Source organism: Prosopis cineraria, unplaced genomic scaffold, assembly GCF_029017545.1.
Source record: "Prosopis cineraria cultivar Desert tree isolate PC_DT_omini unplaced genomic scaffold, ASM2901754v1 PC97, whole genome shotgun sequence".
Taxonomy (NCBI): Eukaryota; Viridiplantae; Streptophyta; class Magnoliopsida; order Fabales; family Fabaceae; genus Prosopis; species Prosopis cineraria.
In genome coordinates, this window is record NW_026555424.1 from 16,783 (window position 1) to 37,916 (window position 21,134).

Sequence of the window (21,134 nt, forward strand, 5' to 3'; positions counted from 1 at the left end):
GCAGCCTCTATCCACAATCAGAATGTTGTATAACAAAGGATCTGGTGCATAAAAAACAAGCCAAAATCCAATTAAAAGGAGAAAACAAAACAAATATTATCAACACCACAAAAAATACAAGTCTTCCCCTACTGCTTCTTTCTTATAGGGAAATTTTCCTCAGGCTGCTTCTGCCAGAGATAGTTCGCAGCCTCTATCCATCTAGGAGCAACTAGCAACTTCTTCTCCTTCATTGCCCAACGTGCCTTCCCAGTTCCCCTATCAGTGCTAACTATATGTGTCACTGAGGGGTCAACTTTCGTCAGACACATGGCCCCCATTTGTTCTGCCATGTCACGGAGAGTCAGCAACATGGCATCAGCGATTCGGCTGAATACAACCACACATCCTTGCAGGAATTCACTTTTTAGAGATTTCAACACTTGTACAAATATGTTCGGACAAAACATAGCAAATCTCGCTTAAAACAATCCTAAATCAAACAAGTACACAGTATCAACAACACAGTTTAATAGCAACTTCATTAACAACCTGCCTCACATCTCAGTCTGCAAGATTGTCTCCAAGTTCCTAAAAAAGGATCCAATCCAAGGTCCATTAGTTCAACGTATATCAGAAATTGCCAAATATTGACAGAATGAAAGTGACATACATCAAAGAATGTGTGATGGACTTGCTTGGGAACATTAAGAATTCTTGCAAGTGCCCCAACAGATTCACATTCATCGCTCTTTGACTCCGCAAGAGATGGACAATTGAAACCAAATTGCCGGCAACTTGAAGCGAAAAATTGGTATCTTTCCATCACTATCAGATTGTCTTTATGCTTCATCCATGCCTACAAGTACTAGACAACCTTTTTCAAAATCGGAAGTAGCAAACAATTTCCATACAGACGACAGGAAAGAAATATGGCTTTACATCATAAAAACCACGTTGAATAGTAGTATCTTAAAAGATAATGGTCATCATACTAGCATCCTGGGCAAGTTTTTTTTCCCCCTTTTTTTATCATTGACTAGTTTGATAAGAAAACAGAGAAATGTAGCTACAAGACATTCAATTCTTTCATAATTTCATACCCATGTAAATAAGTCTTTTTCTAAGGAAAAACTCTTGAACAGACTTCCACAAGGGACAACTATCCATTCATACAAACATGCCAATCATGCAGATGAAAATTACAAGCCAGTGAATTGGAATTTGCTTACATTTTCTGTATCACCAAGAATGAGGACAGCACTTTCTTGCCCCAGGACAATATCAAGACCCTTCTAATACTTTTAAGTGCCATCATCTCGAGAAATCACCTTAGAATGGAAGTATTCTTCCTTAAGATCAAGCAGCTTAGACATCTCTAAGGCATAGGACTGGTCTCCCATGGTATATATGTACATTTCAAACATTTCACTTGCTTCTTTAAGAAATGTGTGGTCAAAAGGCCTCAACTTGGACATCATATGCACGTAATTCATCTTGAAGAGGTTGCCTTTAGACACATCTATAAATTTTACCATGCAAAGATTTAGAAATGCGACATATATGAAAAATGATAAAAGACACCAGGAAATTAAAGGTGAAATGAAATCATGCAAGGCACGTCAAAAAATAAATTCATACAACTAAGATGATCACAAGTCTGACATGTCTTGCTTTATCAAAGTAAGAATTCATATAACATGTGAATATATTCATAAGCCGTGTTTTCCCATGAGACAGACGCCAATTGCTAAATGCATAGCAAAAATACCCTGAGGTCTCAGCAAAAAATGAAGTCTTCATTTTCTGACAGTTCACAAAGCTTGTCAGACAAGATTTCCAAGTGGTATTAACTATCAAATTGTACAAAGACTGCATAAGCATATTAGTACTTTTGAAAATTTTCAAACACAATAGTTAAAAAAAGGACACATTTATTCTTTACCGGCAAGGGTAAAAATAACATGGTCTCCAAGTATAAGGTCACTTCTATGTTACAATGAGAAATACAGTCAACAAGGTAGATTTCTTGATATTCACTAAAAACAAGAAAGGTGTATTAAATGAAAAATTATGCATTATGCATAACTAAAACCAAGAGAGACCAAGGGAGGCACCAGTGAGAAGAGTGGAACATATAACTTTGAGTCCGATTAAGAAGGGTAGAGGAAGGCCTAAGAGAACACTCTTGAAAGTTGTTGAACGCGATCTCTTAATTAATAATATTCTTAAAAGTTTGATAAATGATAGAGCACAATGACGTCTTGCAATCCATGTAGCCGACCCCACCTAGTGGGATAAAGGCTTGTTGTTGTTGTTGTTGTTGTATGCATAACTAAAACCATTATATATATATGAGCAGTAATTATCATGCATACGGGTAACATAATAACTTGTCAAAGAATCTGTCTGGTTCAGTAAATACTCCTCTTCTAAGTTCAAATCAACAAACTGAGTAGAATTCAGTAATGTGTGATCTAGATAAAGAACCAAATACAACTTTTTGCAGCGTGACATTCTTCATGTCATCATTGCACGATCTAGATATCTCCTCATTATGAAGTCTCAGTCCCTGTAAATTCAAAATAATTCCATCAGAATTCTAGTCACAAGTCATATCACCAGCTAATCAAGACATGAAATTCAAAAAAGGAGTTCTCTATCCGTAACTTGTGTATGTACCCAAATGTCACCCCATATTCTCCATCCTGCCCACAGCGTATGCACATATCTCCAAATGAGCCAGGATGCATGGATACATCTTCCTTCACAGTTATATCTGCGACAACAAACAATAAAATACTGAGTGCGGCTAAGAGGAAAATGTTACAGCATTATCTCTTATATCATAATTTTCTTTCTAAAAAAAGTAATGCATAAAGAAATTCCTACTAGGCTCAGCAAAGTAAATGAACACAACAAATAAGACCATCAAACTCATTGTTCTTGACGAGTTGTTCTGGAGTAGATGCCTTTGTCTCCTCTCTGCTTTCAACTTTACGTCTTTTAAAGCTGCATCAATTTATAAATTGAAACAAATTGATGCATAAATCAATATAACTTGACAAAAATATAAAACAATAGCAAAATCATAACATTATATCAGGACAAAACTTATATAGATATTTACTATTAGGTTCTCCAATAAAACATCACATGTAAATATTTTTTATAAGCAATATCAAAGCAATTAATTTAACAAGAAAGATGAAGTATTTTTTGTAAGACATTGTTTCTCTTAGTGGAATGTAAAGGTACAACGTCCACAGGACAATGTTAAACAGATGAATTTGCATATTTCCTAAAGATAAAATAGTGTAAAAAGATGTATCCCTATCCCTGGCAAGGCTGAAATATGAAATAAGCAGATAGTGAACAAGCAACCACTCAGAAAATCTAACATAAATTTTTTAAAACAGCTAATCCATCATATTGGTTGCATTCGACAAAGAATGGTTTTCCCAGATATACCCAATATGGGCATCAAATTCCAAGCAGAAACAAGACATTAAATTTGTCATTCACCTTTCAGAAGCAGGGTGGTAAAGAAATCATGCAAAAAGAATATAAGTTGACCTTGGATTCAAGTTGTGTTCAAGAAGACAGAATAAATTATACATTACATTATTCATCTTCAAATAAGAAAGCAGATCCATACTCTAGGGATACCTTGATGTCACCAACCAATAAAAAGTAATGAGAAGTAAAAGAAATGAAATCACATGCTTAAAGTTGATTCTCTCACTTTGCAGTCATAACGAAAATGTCTGTACTATAATTCAAAACACTGGCAATCCAATTCCATGGTGTTGGTCAATAAATAACAGTATAGTCAATAAGACCAAGGGTGACCTGGTAGGTAGTAGATACTTTTATGCTGGATGCAACAATCAGTTTCCAGTATCTACTACTAAAAGGGTGAGATCTACAAGTAAATGTTTCTTTTTTTAAGTCTGACTTGAGCGTATATCAATGCTTATGTCACCAACTGGTAAATAGTGATAAGAAGCATAAGTAAATAATAATACAACAACAACAACAACAACAAGCCTTTATCCCACTAGGTGGGGTCGGCTACATGGATTGCAAGATGCCATTGTACTCTATCATTTATCAAGCTTTTAGGAATATTATTAATTAAGAGATCGCGTTCAACAACTTCCAAGAGTGTTCTCTTAGGCCTTCCTCTACCTCTCTTAATCGAACTCAAAATTATATGTTCCACTCTTCTCACTGGTGCCTCCCTTGGTCTTCTTTGTACATGCCCAAACCATCTCAAACCGATTTTCTACCATTTTTTCCTCAATAGGTGCCACCCTCACTTTTTCACGTACGTGCTCATTTTGAATTTTATCTTTACGTGTATGTCCGCACATCCATCGTAACATTCTCATCTCTGCTACTCCAACTTTATGCTCTTGCTGTCCCGTTAGAGCCCAGCATTCACTACTATATAACATTGCCGGTCTGATAGCAGTGCGATAAAACTTTCCTTTAAGTTTATAAGCACCTTACGGTCACAAATAACTCCTTTAGCTTTTCTCCAATTAAACCACCCAGCTTGAATTCTATGTGAAATATCTCCACTGATTTCGCCATCATTTTGAATAATGGCTCCCAAATAACTAAACTTTTTCCACTTGAGGTATAATTTGATCTCCCAATTTCACTTCCAAATTATTGTCGAATATTCCTTTACCAAATTTACAATATAAATATTCCGTCTTACTTCTACTCAGACGAAAACTTTTCGACTCCAATGTCCTCCTCCATAACTCAAGTTTACAATTAACCTCTTCTCTTGTCTCTGCTATAAGAAGTAAATAATAAATACTAATAAATAAATTACATATTCAAAGTTGATTTTCTTAGACAAAAGTGTCTGTAATGTCATTTTGAAACATTGGCAAACCAATTCCATAGTATGTTGGTCAATAACATGCAATACAAGCAACTAATAAGATCACATGTGACCTAGTAGGGCAATACATACTTTTAATATGCAGCAATCAGTTTCTATCAATTCTTATTTAAAATCTGCAAGTAAATGTTTATTTAAAATTTGACGTGTTTGAAGAAGTGAATATCAATGCTTACACTCGTTTGTTTGCATTAGGTGTGGCCATATCAGTTCCTTCCACTTTAGCCAAAACTTCATTCACACCCTGACATCCATACAATGTTTGGTACCACTCAACCTTGATTGTTCTAAACTCTCACTATCTTTCACCAGAGTTTGCCTATTGAATATAGATCCGAGTTTATCCACCACAATAGGTTGATTGCTTCGCTCCTGTAAAGATTCCCTCAACGGTTCATTCAACAAAGCACATTCCAACCACTTTAACAGCATTTGTTCATCCAGGTCCATTTTATTGGACTCTGCACCAGTTGCACCGGTACGTCAACACCGCCACGGGACCTGGACCGCAGAATCATAGTGGAAAAGGGGGGATCAGTTTTAGTGCGCAGCGGACTGATTTATTAAAAGCAAACAAGATTTCGTCTTAGCAATTGCCATATATTGTTGTTAATAACACAAACGACTCATGGCGATAGAAGCTTGACAAGTGGAGACTCATAGCACCAACATTTGGAGCGAAATGTGTTTCTGACTTTCAACCATTGAAGGTTGAAAGAAGACATCGAGTTTCAGAGAGAGAAGGTTTTAGTGCAAAGATGTTTTTGATTGATCATAAAAACCAATATTTGATAATATCTGAGAAGGCACAAACATTATGGCAATTCTAAGGCTAACATAGGGCTAAGATCAGAACCAGTGAAACTAGAAAAGTAAAAAACGACGGGGGAACACCTAAAAGAGCAAATACTACTTCCAAAGCTGCAATGACGATTGCCTACGGGGAAAGGGAGTGTCGACCGAGACCCAACGGAGAAATAAATCGCTGATGGGATAAGCTTGAGATCGGGAAGTTCACGGTGGCGAAGTGAACAATAATATTTTAAAAGTTCGAACAAAATAAATTTGAATTGTGAGTCAATAAATAAACAAAAACGAAAAGATGTATAGATTTTGCATGATTTTAATATTTTAATTTATTTTATTGCTTAAAAATATCAAGGCAATGGTGTGGGGCTCAAGTATCTCATCTAATAAATATTCAAACATTAGTTTTCTACTTGTTAAGAAACTAGCTTATTGCACTAGAATTAGCCCTCTTGGTTATAATTCTAATTTTACTTTATTTAAAAAATTGTGGAGATTTAAAAATAACAAATTCAAAGGTTAATCATTTCATTATAAATAATAGAGATGGAGAGAAAAAGAGCTTGAGAGAAACCTATAAGGTTGAGAGAAGAGGAGAACAAGGGAATGTAAATTTTTTATTATTTCAATGTGTAAAATAAACACAAGATATCCTCTATTTATAGGCAAAAGTATGTCACTCAAATCTCACCAACAACAACCCAAAAAAAAAAAAATACACAAACTGATGATGATAAGAGATATTATAAAACAATGAAGATGCTAAAAGATATGATAAGATAATAGACAATCATATTATATCCTAATATTTATAACACATTTAAACTTTGATGGTAATTTGAGTTTTTTTATCTTGTTAAATCGTAAATTTTGAATGAGGACATACAAATTTGAGAAATTAACTTATAAATTGATTCGTAAGAATTGAATAACTAATGCAAAAAATTAAACAAATTAACTCATAGATCTATCTAATAATTTTTTATTTTATGTAGTAAATATCACATTAAAAATAAAATGCTATAATTCATACAAGATTATATTTATAAAATGAGATTCAATATTTTTTTATCAAATATTATTTTGTCAGTATATAATATTGACCAAAAATTTAAAAATTGTTAGTGGTTAATAATAATTTTAGAAGGTTTATTAAAATAGAATTAAAAAATATACATTTTGAGAATTTTTTAGGGTAAAAACAAAGAAAAAATATTTTTCTTTTACAGGTAATTCTCAATCAAACCGGCAGTCCAATTCGATTTTTAAGTAGTTTTTTCTATTGAATCGCGCAGTGTTTTAATGTTTGCTAGTGATAGACGTGATTATTATATGAGAAAAATATTTATTCTTATGAGAGATTTTAAATAAGTCCTAAATAAGGATTTTTATTTTTTTGGCCAAAGTCCTGAATAAGGATTTAAATATAAACCACTACTGTGAATTTGCTTAAATACAATACAGTTTTGATTTTGGGAGAATGACATATAATGACCACTTAAATAAATTATTTATAAATAAGGATTAATATAAAACAATTATTATTAAAATATGAACATAAACTTATTCTTTTAAAATGTAATCACGTCAATACTGAATTCAAACTCATAACTTATTTTAAGTAAGAAAGATAATATTATCATTAAAACAACTAATTGTTGATGTTGATAAAAATTTTGACACGAGGTTAATCAACCAACATGGTCATTAATTGGTTGCTTAATGAATACTATTTGGTTTTTGATATACAATGAAGTTAACAAATTTTATGCTTTTTATGAAATGTTAGTTATAATCTTGAAATTATAAAAAAAAATCTAACTTTTCGATTTTTTTTTATGATTAAAGACCCTAACAATTATTATTTAAAAATTTAAATGAAAATAAATAAATAGAGGGTAAAATTAGGAAAATGTATTAATTACTTTAGTTTGGTTTTATATTTAAGATAAAAAAAAAGCTTTAAATTTTGTCTTACTTTAAATATTCAAAGGAGTGTGTGTGCCTCTCTTAAAAAATCAATATTTTTATATTTACTATCAATGAATCTCTTGTACTTATAACTCGATTTAGCCTTCTAGCTTCTTTGACTTCTGTCATAATTGAGCATTCAACAAAAAATCTTTAGAACTTTTGCCATATGCTCTACGGCCACTTCTTAAGAATTGACATGGATTCAAAAAGATATTGTATCACTTTTAAGAAAGAAACAAATTTATATATTTAGTTTTATATATTTAAAGTAATTGTTTTCAATTAAATTAAGATATATAAATTTTTTATAAATTATTTATTTCATGGCAAACTCTTATGGTTAATATTATTAATGTAATAAAATTTACTTATTTTGATTTAATTAAATAAAAGTGCATTGAGACTATAATATTAGGCATTTGAGTCCTGCCTTTTGAAAAACTTTGTTGTTGATTTGTATCTTCTTCCTTCATTTTCGTTCTTCATTTTCTTGATTTCTTCTCTTATTTTTTAGTTGCTTATCTCTTCTTCTTGGATCTTCAATGGATGGCTGAAAATTGAGCTGAGTGGCTAAAAAAAAAAAAAAAAGATTGATGGAGCTGCAAAAAAAAGTCGATATTCTGATTTTATTTTTTTGACACCAAAACAACTCTCCTTTAAAGATATCAAAAGGAAAAGATATTATCTTATCCAACTCATTTAACCTGTTGAGGATGTATTAGTTTTCGTGTGATTTAAATGAAAATTAAGTTGGACAAGTGGCCAGTTCAAAGGGTTATCAATATGACCTGCCAATTTGATCCAATTTTCCATATATGGTTAACTGCATGTGTTTACGCTATGCAATTGAGTTTAGGCTTTTCTTTCTTTATTTCTTTCTTTTGTTGTTCTTTTCTTTTGCCACTTGAGTTTGCCCAATAAGGTAGTGCAGGTTATTTCAAGTGTATTATGTTATGTACACATTATTATTTTGTTATATACTCATTGTTTTATCTCTGATAATAAGAATAAACTCATAGTTAACAAAAATAGCACATACTTTAAAATTGATGAATAAGGTTAAAGAATTTCGCCTCAATTACACACACACACACATTTTAAGAACCTAGTGCATGGGGGCATGGATTGCTTTTAGCCAATGTAGATTTATTAAATTATAAGATATTTTTAATATCTCAAAACGTATGACATTTTGATAAAAATAATATTTTATTAATAATATTTTTTAATATCACCCTTCTCATTGTACTTTTTCTCTCTTGAATATTTTTTTTATAAACGAGTTATTAAATAGAGAGTACTTTTAAAAGTTTTATATTTTGATCTTGAAAAAATAAAATTATAAAATATATTTAATAAAATTTATTTATATATGTAACATTATTTAAAGGTATTTTATAACTTGAAAGTGAGGAAGTATTAATTATTAATTGTTGATATTAATTATTATTAATGTATCTAACTTCTAGCAACTTATACCCAAAAAGCAAACCAAATAGTCAAACTTAAGAGTTGCTTGATCCTTAATTATCAACACTTCTGGGACAACGAAACCCTAAAGTCCGATCACCCTCGATTCATTAATTACTTCAGCTCTTTTGCAGATTAAACGTATATTCTCAACGAATTTGTAAATAGAACATAAGGCGCCAAAGTAACTCAAAGCAAGGGATATAGGGAAAAAATCACTCACAAGTCCCACGGAAAGAGTTTAATTAAATGAAAGTTTTATAAAATTATAATTATAAAATCATTCTAAAATCTGGTATTATTTATTGATGCTGTTAATACTCTCAACTAAATAACTTTATTAGTAACTATATTGACAACTTTTTTTGTTTGTTTTTTAGGATGTATTTCCACAGCCAACAATCATGAAACCAAATTTTTAAGAAATTTGAACCTGATTTAAGGATTTGCTATCTCCCAAACAATACACTTTATACACATTTCTAATAATTGAATTCTGAAATGATACTTAAAGAGTCCAAACTACTATCATCTGTAATTATATTAACAATTACTTGTTTGAATTGATGGATTTAAATTTAAATTTTATATTTTAAATCTATGTATTTAAAATTCATTATTTGAATAGTTTAAAAAGTTTCGGATGAAGATAGATGAGTTGAAATTTAGAATAAAAATGGAAGATTGAAAATAGTAAATTTATTTTTATTTTTTAATGAATGAGGTATAAGAATGAGACATGTGAGAAGATATGAGAATCATGAAGATATTAACAATGAAAATACGAAAAGAAAAATATGTTTGAAATGTCAAATGATTAAAATATAGAAATAATTTAAAATTATAAAAAAGTTGCAGTCATAAATGGATTTAGATTTGGATCTTGATAAATTTTTATATATCCAATTGAGAGATTTGAATTAAATTTAAATTCAAATCCTGCCATAACATAACAAATTAACAACGACGAAAAATATGAGACTTCAACTTGCCAATATAATTTATGACTTTATGAGATTTTTTTCATATTTAGATGTTTTTGTATGGGATTTAAGAGCTTTTTTTTTTTCTAAACGTGAAAAGATTCGTTCACTGGGCTTTAAAGAGTAACTAGACTAAATCCTTGCATTTTTATATATTTAATTTAAAGAAGATAAATATTTTTTCTGGGCAATCTAAAGAAGATAAATATTCTCAGCACGTTTATAATAATTTGCTAGCATTATCAATTTCAAATCTGTGCTTTTTCTAAATAAAAAAGGAGTGTTACGTTTTTCTTATTTATAGTAGCTTCCAAGTCTTACGTTTTCAGTGATAATAATTATATTTCCTTGAAAAAAGTGACAATAATTATATATGTTTTTTTTTTGTCATGAATTCACTGTTATTTTTCTATCGATGATTTTTTTCGTTTTATCAAAGAGCCAACATCAGTGAATGAAAAAAATAAATAAATACAGGCATTCGCGGGAGAATTTCCAAGCCAGGGTTTGGGCCATGGTTAATTTCTGTTTGTAGTTTGCTTTGGAATGGTAAATCTGAGGAATAACAATAACAACAACAACAAAGCTGCTGTGCACTTTGCCAAGGCCAAACCTCAAAACCCTCCTGCCTCCTCAAGGCACACCTTCCTCCATCGCTGTGTTTCGTTCCATCTCACTCTTCTTTGTTTCAATCTCTCTCTTCCCGAAGAACTCCTCTTTTATGGAAGATGACGATGAGTTCGGAGATTTATACACTGACGTGCTCCGACCCTTTGCTCCGACATCTTCCACCGCTCCTCAGTCTTTCTCTGCGCCCCCATCTGCCACCCGTTCGATCGATCTCAATTTCCAGACCCATCGACAAGAGATCCTCCACGGAGCTCCTCACCCTAATTCGGCTGTTCCCTACCAGTCGTCCGATCAAACCGGAGCTCCCAAGCGGGACGACTTCGTCGAAGAATCTGCTCGCGCTGTAGCTTCCAGTTCTGCGCCGGGTTTGATCGGGTGCGATGAGATAGATGAGCGTGGACCTGGGAAGGAAGATGAATCAGTTGAGGCTGCTAAGGTTATTGAACGTGGAGATGCGGAATCGGCTGGTAGGGCTTTACAGGATGTGAACCGTGGTAAGGAATCTGGCATTGGAGATGTGCGCGGCGAAGTTGCTGTGAAAGGAGACGATTTGACGGAGAAGGATGTAAAATTTGACATCGAGGATGACGGTGATGGAATTGAAGAGGTGGGTTCCGAGCCAATTATTCCTGGATTATCAAGCGGTGCTGGCGGCTGTATTGATGGTGTGGTTGTTGCTGCCGGAAGGTTTAATGAGAGCGGTGACAGAGGCGAGGGCGATGATTGGGATAGTGACAGTGAGGATGATTTGCAGATAGTGTTGAATAATCATATGGACATGGAAAGAGGTGGAATGGTGGGCGAAGATGACGAAGATGAAGATAGCGAGCTGGTTATCGTGGCAGATGGCGACCCAAGTCAGGCAACTGAGGTGCAAGAGTGGGGCGAGAACTCAGCGCAACCCGCTGATGGTGAGAGGAAGGATATGGGTGACTCTGCCAAAGCAAGTGGGGGCGTGACAGTGGTGCCAAAAGTCGGTTATAGCAATCATGGGTATCATCCATTTCATTCGCAGTTTAAGGTCAGTGTCTTGTGTTGCTTGAAAGGCAATTACTTGTATTTGGGGTTTCTCGTTCCCCTTCATGTATCATATAAAGAATTAGATTTCAACAATATAGACTTGTATTGTACGATGTGATATGTTGCTTCGTTTGTTATTGAAATAAAATTTTATGGTTTTAACGTAGCCAACATTAATGTTTCTTTCATGCGCGTTTGTTGAGAAAAATTTTGAAAAGCTGAATGTCTGGCAAAAAGCAGCTGACACAACAATGATCTGGATGAAGTAATAAAAGCCTGGAAGGCAATGGGTTCAACTTTACGGGGCTTCTCAATAAAATGAGAATGCCTGCTGCAAGTTTAAATGGCCATCTTTTACATAATGCAGAAGATTTTCTGATGTTTCTTCTGTTACCAAATTAACTATTGAGGCTTACACACGCGGAAAGTTGAACATCTCTCTTTACAGACATGGAAAGGAATTAATATATCATATATCAATGTAAAACATAAAAAGGTGGGGAGTCACATCATTCACAAGTATTGAACAGTGCTACCCACTCTAGTTAAATGTTTATGTCAGTTGCCTAGCTGAGACATGGGTTTAAGGACCAGGCAAACATGGTGCAAAGTATTGGTGATATTGTGCTTTGTTATAGTCATGTGCAAGCGAGTCATATTTCATGGTTATCTCCTAGTACCTCAATTATCCTTTTCGTTGTGAAAGACCACGAAGGCATGTAGTGTATTTATCAGCTCGGTTGTGGGCTTGTGTTTTGTATGGAGTCAAAAGTGAGCCTATTTATGATGTATAAAAAGTGTGGCTTCTTCTAGATATTTAGGTATATAAAAGGCGCTTCTAGAGGGGGAAATAAAGGGTTTCACTACATAGTCATGATAACATGGTTGCTTGTTGGGTGATTCTTCAATTGCATTTTGAATGTTTAAATGCTATAATAAGTTGAATTTCGCCCCCTCTTCATTATCCTCTTGCATCTGACGTCTCTCAATACTTGGAATAACTACCTTTCCATTAACTGTTCTTGGATGGGTGCGTAAAGCTGCAACCATACCCAAGGTTTGTTGTTTGCAGGTTAACCTGCTCAATGCTCAACCAAATAGCATTTTTTTTTTTTAAGTATTATGATAAACTTATGGCATGTTTTCTCTTTCCCATGGGAGGATGAAGCAATTCTACTGGCTTAACATTCTCTCGCGGGGCTGTTTTCTATCTCATGTTTATCGGAATGAGAATCAAGAATCATACCTATCTCATGTTTTCTATCTATCCTCACTTGTAAAAACTGGAAACCTATAGAAATTAAGCATGGGTTTGCTTAAAAAGTGGGATTGTATTGAATTGACGAATTGTGACAAGCTTTAGGGTTGCTGAGGGAAGTTGTATTAGGAGCCACTTGTAAATTTCACACCTAGTTTATGTCCTACACAGTGAGAAAAAAGAAGAGATTAGGATACTGTTTTTTATCATTGATGTTACTTTATTAAGTTGTAATACTTGGAAACTATGGATATTTGAGTGGATGATCTGATGTGCAAATGTTCCTCATATCTCTTGCTTAACCAAATACTGCCTAGAGCTAATGTATGTGATGTTTAAGCAAGGATTGCTACCTTTTACAGGTATATATCCTATGTGGTAATTTATTGTGAAGTGCTTGGTTACAACTTTGCCTTTATATTAATGATTTTATCAAAGGATCATCGATTTGATGTTTTAATTTGTTCTGTGGTGTTTTTCTTCCATGGTGAGTTTAATTTCTTGATGATCATAAGTTTTTGATTATCAAATTACTTTTTGTTCCTTATTCTACGGGGTTTGTGTTTTCTTGGTGGCCTTTTAATGTACTTGAGTGAACGATTTCCAGAAAAAAATCTATTCCCTCTCTAACTGTGTTCTCTGCTAGATTTGACCATCTTCATATAGTGGTGGGACTTTGTAAATACTTTAATTTCAATCATATTCTTTCAGAAGGGAAGAATTTAGTCATGTTTCTCTCCCCAGGCATTTTAATCATTCTGTCACCGGGCACCTTTTGGGAGTTGTTTCCTCCAAGCTGTGTAGATAATTCTTGATATTTAGATGCATAGCAATACATTATTAAAATCATCTATTAATTTGTTTTCTATTGTAATGCAGTATGTCAGGCCTGGTGCAGCGCCAATACCTGGAGCATCTACTGCCCCGGGAGTATCTGCTGGTCAGATCCGTCCACCTGCTAACATGGTTCCTATGGCTGGTCGTGGAAGAGGGGACTGGAGACCTCCTGGAATAAAAGGTGCTGCTGCTTTGCAAAAAGGTTTTCATGCAGGTCCTGGATTACCTGTTTGGGGCAACAGTGCAGCAGGGCGGGGTTTTGGTGGTGGACTGGAATTTACTCTTCCCTCGCACAAGTAAATTTAATTGACTTAATGTGCATGCATGGATGAACGTGTAATTTTTTATCCAATGATTTGTTATCTTAAAGGCATTTTCCTGGTGGTGTAGACTGCAATCAAGTAGGTTAATCACGTTATGTCTTCTTGCCTTGAATTTTGGTTTTTATGAACGTGTACATTTGACTATCAAATCATTCTTACCATGAGCATGAAATGCTGATGTGTTAAGTTGGTGAGCTTTATGTTAGTCATGGAGAATGGGAAGAGAGTACTAGGGGAGATGAAATTGTAGAAGATTTACTTCAGGAGTAGGAAATTCTAGATCATTTAGAATTTTTAGGGTTGTTCAAGATTTATGTATTTTCTGACATTTATTTGTTTCGTGATTTTTCTTTTTATTTGTTTTATTTTCTTTTTAGGCTTCATTATACATGGCCTTATGGCTTTGCACGTTGTTCAGATCAGATACGTTGTCAGTTTAATTCTCTGTTTTTCTGTGCCACCTTCCTTACTTCCTCTTTCTATCTTTACTTATTTCGTTGATTATTTTCAATATCACTGCTTTTTTTGTTTTTTTTTGTTTGGTTTCATTATTGTCCATGCACTTGCGTTTGGATGGACAAATTTTCTGAGAAATGTCTCACTAATAATTACAAATTTATGTTGTGTGAAGCCAGTATTCCTTGCATCTTTGAATTCTTCTTGTGTTGGGGTTTTAAATTAAGGCTAAATCTTTCATGTAATATGTATGATGCTTTAATCTCGATTAATTTTCTGCCATCTTTCTATTTGGGTAAAATTTATCAGTTGTTAACATCTGATGAGTGCTTATCTAAACTTGCCTGTAACTTTCAGGACTATATTTGATGTTGATATTGATAGTTTTGAGGAAAAGCCTTGGAAATATCCTGGTGTTGACACATCAGACTTTTTCAACTTTGGTTTGATTGAGGAGACCTGGAAAGAATACTGCAAGCAGCTGGTAAAATTTTTCATGTTCACATTCTCTAGAAATTTAGTGAGAACTGTATAAAAAAAAAAAAGAAATTTAGTGAGAACAGTGGACTGAGACTTTTACTCTCTCTTTTTTCCTTTTAATGCTTGACTTTCTAGGAACAACTGCGCCTAGAGTCTACAATGCAAAGCAAAATCCGTGTATATGAAAGTGGCAGAATGGAGCAGGTTAGTGCTGACACTGTATCTTATAAAGAACCTGTTATCCCATTTTTCATGGCGTGTGCTGTCTTTTTTTACTTTATTTTTTTAGAAACATCCAATTCATTGAGTCAATGTCATTGCAGGAGTATGACCCAGATTTGCCCCCTGAATTAGCAGCAGCAACTGGTATGCGTGATGTCAATGTGGAAAATACAAATTCTGTAAAGTCAGATGCTGGACAAAGTGATGTTGGAAAAGGTTCTGGGCGTGTGAGGCCACCACTTGTATGTCTTCTTCTCACATTTGTTTTGCATTTGCACTTCTTTTATCTTAAAAAGAAATAAACCGTTTTTGAATTTCTATCTCATGAAGGCCAGATTTTGCAACTTTTTGGGGCCTATTATTTTCCACTTAGTCTGCATGTAGCTGATTGATATAGCATTAAATATATGTGCTGAGATCTATTGCTCTCTAAGGCCAAAAAAAAGAAGGTTTATCGCCCTTTCATTTCCCATTTAGTCTCTGTATCTTATATTTTAATTTATTGTCCCCCAGCCAACTGGGAGAGCAATACAGGTGGAAGGTGGTCTTGGTGAACGCCTTCCTTCCATTGACACTCGACCTCCACGAATCCGTGATTCAGATGCAATCATTGAGGTAATTGATCGTCTTGTGGTTCAGCCTATGATGCAATTGGATAATTATGTTTATGTGGCATATCTGCCCTGCACTCATGGCTGAAAGTATTTGTGTGCACAGATTGTTTTGCAGGATTCTGCCGATGATGATTCCTCTGCAGGGATTGCTGTTCAAGATCAATATGAGGGAGGAGAGCCCCAGAGAGATGATTTTGAAGAGGAGGATGTTGTTGACGAGGTTCCAAATGTGGAGCATGAGTATTTTGATGGATTTCCTCAAGATTATAGTAGTAGAAAGAGAGACCTGGCTGGAAAAAGAATGACATTCAAGAAGTCCCCACCGGCTGACGTGCTTGAAGGAGGTGAAACTTTGCCTTTCTCTCAGGAAGAATCAGTCAACTGCACTAGTACTAGGGACCAAACTCCTAAACCCAGTGGCGGCAATTCTGTCTCCTCTGATGTGGAAAGGTATGAAGAAGTCCCGATTATTTGCCTGTAGAATTGTGCATTGTCAATATGTATTGCATTTTCAACTTACAAGTTAATCCCAAGGCATAACTCTGATTGGGAGAGGAGAAAGCCATGTTGGGAGATCCTCCACCCAATTGTGGTTCAACATGGCTTGACTCCAGATTAGTTAGTATTGCCATATACTAGATGGTTTGTTCCACAAAAAAATGCAATTAACTTGTTAGTTTGTGTTGAAAGTTTGCAGTGATGAAGAGATTTTATTGATTGTGGGGGCAACATCTTTATTGACAAAAAATAGGTTATTAGATGGATATTTCTTTGCATGAAATTTTCATTTCATCAAAATTATTGAGTTGCAGTTTGTGCATGGAAGAATGATATTTGAACATGATCTAGAGCACGATGAAACATGTGTGGGGTCATAGAGTTTAAGAAGAAAGGCGATAGACCCGCATTTAGATGTAGGGGATTTTTTCCCGTTAAATTATTGCCTTTTCAATTGTAAGATCATAAAATGTATTCTCTGAATCTTTCTTTTAAAGAGGACATCTTTGTTATTTTCTTTGCATATTCTGGGATCTCTTGTTAAAGTTGAAGTTCAAAACTAATAGGTTTGGTATTTTGCATCTTCACATATTTACCATCTGGGGTTTTCTATTCACAGGCAGATACAAGGAAGGGCAAGTTCTTGTATAACTCCTAGTCGAGAAATTAATGACAATAAAAAAGAAGATTCTGATGAAAGCATGGAAAGGAGAGATAATGCACACTTGTCATCTCCTATGGCTGAAAATGCAAGGGAGTCTAGTGTTGGGGACAAGGATGCTAATCTTGATGAGCCTGGGATGGCTGGTGAAAGTTCCAAAATAGAAAAGGAGGAAATGGATCTTAATGCAGAGGACAAAAGAGATACCCTTAAGAGCTGTGATGGGAAGACAGAGAAATTAACATCTCAAGATGAGGAACCTCTACTTGATGAAGTTGATGATTGGGAGAACTCAAAAGCAGCAAGAAGTAGTGATAACAGCAAAGCAAGTTCAGTAAGGAGCAGGGGCTATCAGAAGCGGCTGGATGGTTATGAGGAGGAAGTAGTTCAGGATGCACAGTCAGCACGTCTGGGTGCAAATAGAAGGCCCTTTGATGAAAATGAGCACGACGATCTCCATAGAAGAGAGCATGACGGAAGGCAAGAACCTGAAAGAGATCGCCTACTGCCTAAAGGCAGAGAGGAACCATACCCTTACAAAGAGTGGCATCCTAGCTCAGCGCATCAATTGCACATGAAGGCTGATGGATTTGGCAGGCAAAAAGATAGGGACAGCTCTGACATTGCCTGGGCCCGCAGAGATGATGATCCCTATGGCAGAAGGGGCAGAAATGATGAAACAAGAAAGAGGGATAGGGTTAAGGTCCGAGAGAATGAGAGGAGTGACAGAGATGATAGCCTCTATTCACGAAAACAGTTGGATAATGGTAGTTATAGGGTTCCCTACGATAAGGATATAGGGTTAAGGGACTCAGGATACTGGGAAAAAGATGATGGCTTGAAGAGTAGGTATGAAGCTATGGAAGATTACCATAACAAGAGGAGGAAGGATGAGGAGTATATTAGGAGGGACCATATTGATAAAGAAGATATGTTGCATGGCTACAGGGAGAGTGGCAGTCGGCGTAGGAGAGAAAGAGATGTAGTGTTGGATCCACGGAAGAGAAATGATCTGCAAAGAAGTAGAGACAACTTAGATGATCATTATGCCTCTAGGCAGAAGGATGATGGATTACTACTGAAGGAGAGGTCTGATAGGCAGAGAGATAAGGAGGAGTGGCACAGGGCAAAACAATCTCATGAAGAACATCCATCAAAGCGTGAAAGAGAAGAGGGAAGGAGTTCTGTAAGAAGTGGACGAGGTGCTGAAGAAAAATCATGGGCTGGCCATGTTAGGGCTCAAGATGAGCACAGAGCTTCTGTGAAAGAGTACCAATCTAGAGATGCAACGCGGCCTAGTGAACAAGTGAAGAGAAGGGATCGAATTCGGGATGAAAGTCCTCATCATAAGGGTCGTGAGGATTCTAATACCCGTGGAAATCACTATAGCAGTGAGGAAAAGCGATCTAGGCAGGAAAGGTCAAGTAGTCGTGGTGATCGTGCTGCTACTGTTTCAGATAACCAAAGAGTTAATGAGAAAAGGCATAAAGAGGGCACAAGGAGAAGCAAAGAATCTGATCTCAGTGATCATAATAGTCTGTCCAAGAGAAATCAGGAAGATCAAAGTGGTCAGACCAACAGGAAGGTATATTGCTTATCTGTAAAAATGTGAAAGTCTCTGGAAAGTAAAGCTCTCTTTTTCTTGGATTTGATCTGTCTCTATGTGCCCGAGTAGAAGATCCTGATAATCTAAAATTATTGGAAGTTCAAAATTTGATCCTGGCCATAAAATTTTTATATGTGGCATGTTTTCTCCAAATTAAATTCCGTTCAAGTCCAAATATTTGTATGGCAGGGTAGGCATGATAAATAAAAGCTAGTTTTACACTTGCCTGAATTATACTGGCCCAACTCAATGACATGAGGAGCCTTATTTTTCCTATTTTCATTGTCAACTTTGAAGAGTAGACTTTTTTTCTTGTTACATTAGGAGGGCTTGAACCTTGACCTTTACCCACAACCAACCCCACACTTGCCACCTGAACTAACTTCAGGTGGCTATCTGGTTTGTTTGTTTGTTTTTTTTTTTTTTTTTTTGCGTATTTTTATACCAGTATTTGAACTTAGGACCCCAACATTACACTTTGAAGGGCTCACCACTGAGATTAAATATGCTAGTTGGCTGATTGGTGTTTTACATAGTAGTCTGAATGTATTCGGGTTGCTAAATTCCAGAGAATGTCTATTATGCCTAATTTGTAGGACCTTTTTTTTTTAATTGTTTATCTTAAGTCAGTCAAACTTCATTTCTGTTGTTTGTTTGCAGTTTGTTGATTTTTAGATTTTATAATACCATTATCATTATCGTTGGTATTGTATATTTTTTCCTGTTTGTGAAGAGCTCAAGAGTCTCCATTGAAGAAGGACGCATTGAGCAAGAAGGGCATCATCCGTCCAGAAAACATCGGGAAGACATTTCATCAGATGATGAACAACATGAATCTCGTAGAGGAAGATCTAAATTGGAACGCTGGACGAGTCATAAGGAAAGGGATTTCAGTGTGACTGGCAAGCCATCATCTTCCCTGAAGTTCAAAGACATTGATAAAGATAACAATGATGCGTCTTCTGGAGTTGGGAAACCTGTGGATGAATCTGCCAAGACAGTTGAGACTGTCGAAAACCAGCACAACGCATCAGCTGAAGGAAAGGATTCCATTGATATGGAAAGCAAAGATGCTGATCCTAAGGGATCTGGGGATCGGCACATTGACACAGTTGAGAAGTTGAAGAAACGCAGTGAGCGGTTCAAGCTCCCAATGCCAAGTGAGAAAGAGGCTCTGACTATCAAAAGTTGGAGAGCGAACCATTGCCTTCTGCTAAAAGTGAAAATACTGTGGATTCAGAAGTCAAACAAGAACGACCAGCACGAAAAAGAAGATGGATCAGTAACTAAATGGGGAAAAAAACAGGATCCCACCATTGCTTTGGCAAAAATCTACCGAGGCATCGGCCTAGTTCTGGCAAACCTAGAACCCCAGCTAGCCAGCCATGCAATATCTACGTTGAAGATCAGAAGATGGCATCGTTAGGGTTTCAGATGATTTGTAATTCTTCAGTTGTAATGTCATTTTTGTAACCATGCTTCTTCCAACATATGCATTATACTATATGTATATACAGGTGAAAACGTAAAATTGAAACTGGTCACTGTAATAGGTGGCACATTTTTCTGATCTCGGCTGAGGATTGTGTTGGGAATTTGACTAGGGTCGGATACAAATACATCCAGAAACCACTGACATGGATGATGAGGCATGAGCCTAATACTGGTCACCTCTTGTGGCCCTGGCAGGTCCGAGTATTGAAAAGAAAAAACAGGAAGCATCCTGGTTGGCGGAGGACCGTTGTAAGAAGTCGAAGGCGCCTGTCTTTTGTTTTAGTCTTGTAGATTATAAACAAGCTCTGGTAACTGTTTTACTATATCACTTTATTCTTCTTTCCGATCATGACACTGTAGGATAGTGCCAGTTTAGGGTTACAGCAGAAATCCTCTATAGTGAAGTCAGGAAGGGAATGTAACTGTTGTGGAATATGAACAGGTAAAAAAAAAAGTAGCAGCAAAATCTTGCCAGTTATAAATCTCTCTCATCGTACTATTTAAGTTTAAGGAAGCACGCTTGCAAATACAAAATGCTTTTTTTTATTTTTCACTGTCAATGAAAATAATCCTCTTCACCCTGACTTTCAGTGAAAATAAATAATTAGATGTGGGTGCGGATGAATGTTTGATCAGAAAATCATGTTTTTAACTCACCCGTATAATGTTTAGTAATTGTACTCCTTGGGACTTTCTAAATTCTAAATGTTGGTGGTTACAAGCACTGGACGTTGAAGCCTAAGAAAAGACCAAGAAAATATGAAATAAAGAGGCGGGGAAGCTAGCATTCCAGATCTTGCCTCAAGTCATTTTAATTCTTATTAATTACTAAAAGCATACTCATTAGAATATTATCAAATGAAATTAACATGAGTGATGGAGTTTTCGTTATTTTAGCAAG

At 35.3% G+C, this 21,134-nt stretch overlaps 1 protein-coding gene and 1 pseudogene across 1 annotated transcript; one reads left to right on the top strand and one right to left on the bottom strand.

The window, feature by feature from the left end:
* Positions 1-128: 128 nt before the first annotated feature.
* On the bottom strand, positions 129-5,350 carry LOC129295359 (RNA polymerase II C-terminal domain phosphatase-like 4; annotated as a pseudogene).
* A 5,335-nt stretch (positions 5,351-10,685) lies between these two features.
* Positions 10,686-20,576, top strand: LOC129295363 (FIP1[V]-like protein). The gene is made up of 9 exons (XM_054933876.1): positions 10,686-11,785; positions 13,922-14,175; positions 15,016-15,142; positions 15,274-15,342; positions 15,462-15,602; positions 15,874-15,975; positions 16,078-16,424; positions 17,092-18,718; positions 19,473-20,576. Exons 1-9 carry the CDS (start codon positions 10,856-10,858, stop codon positions 20,163-20,165), a joined length of 4,290 nt encoding a protein of 1,429 aa, XP_054789851.1. The 5' UTR covers positions 10,686-10,855; the 3' UTR covers positions 20,166-20,576.
* The last annotated feature ends 558 nt before the right edge of the window (positions 20,577-21,134 follow it).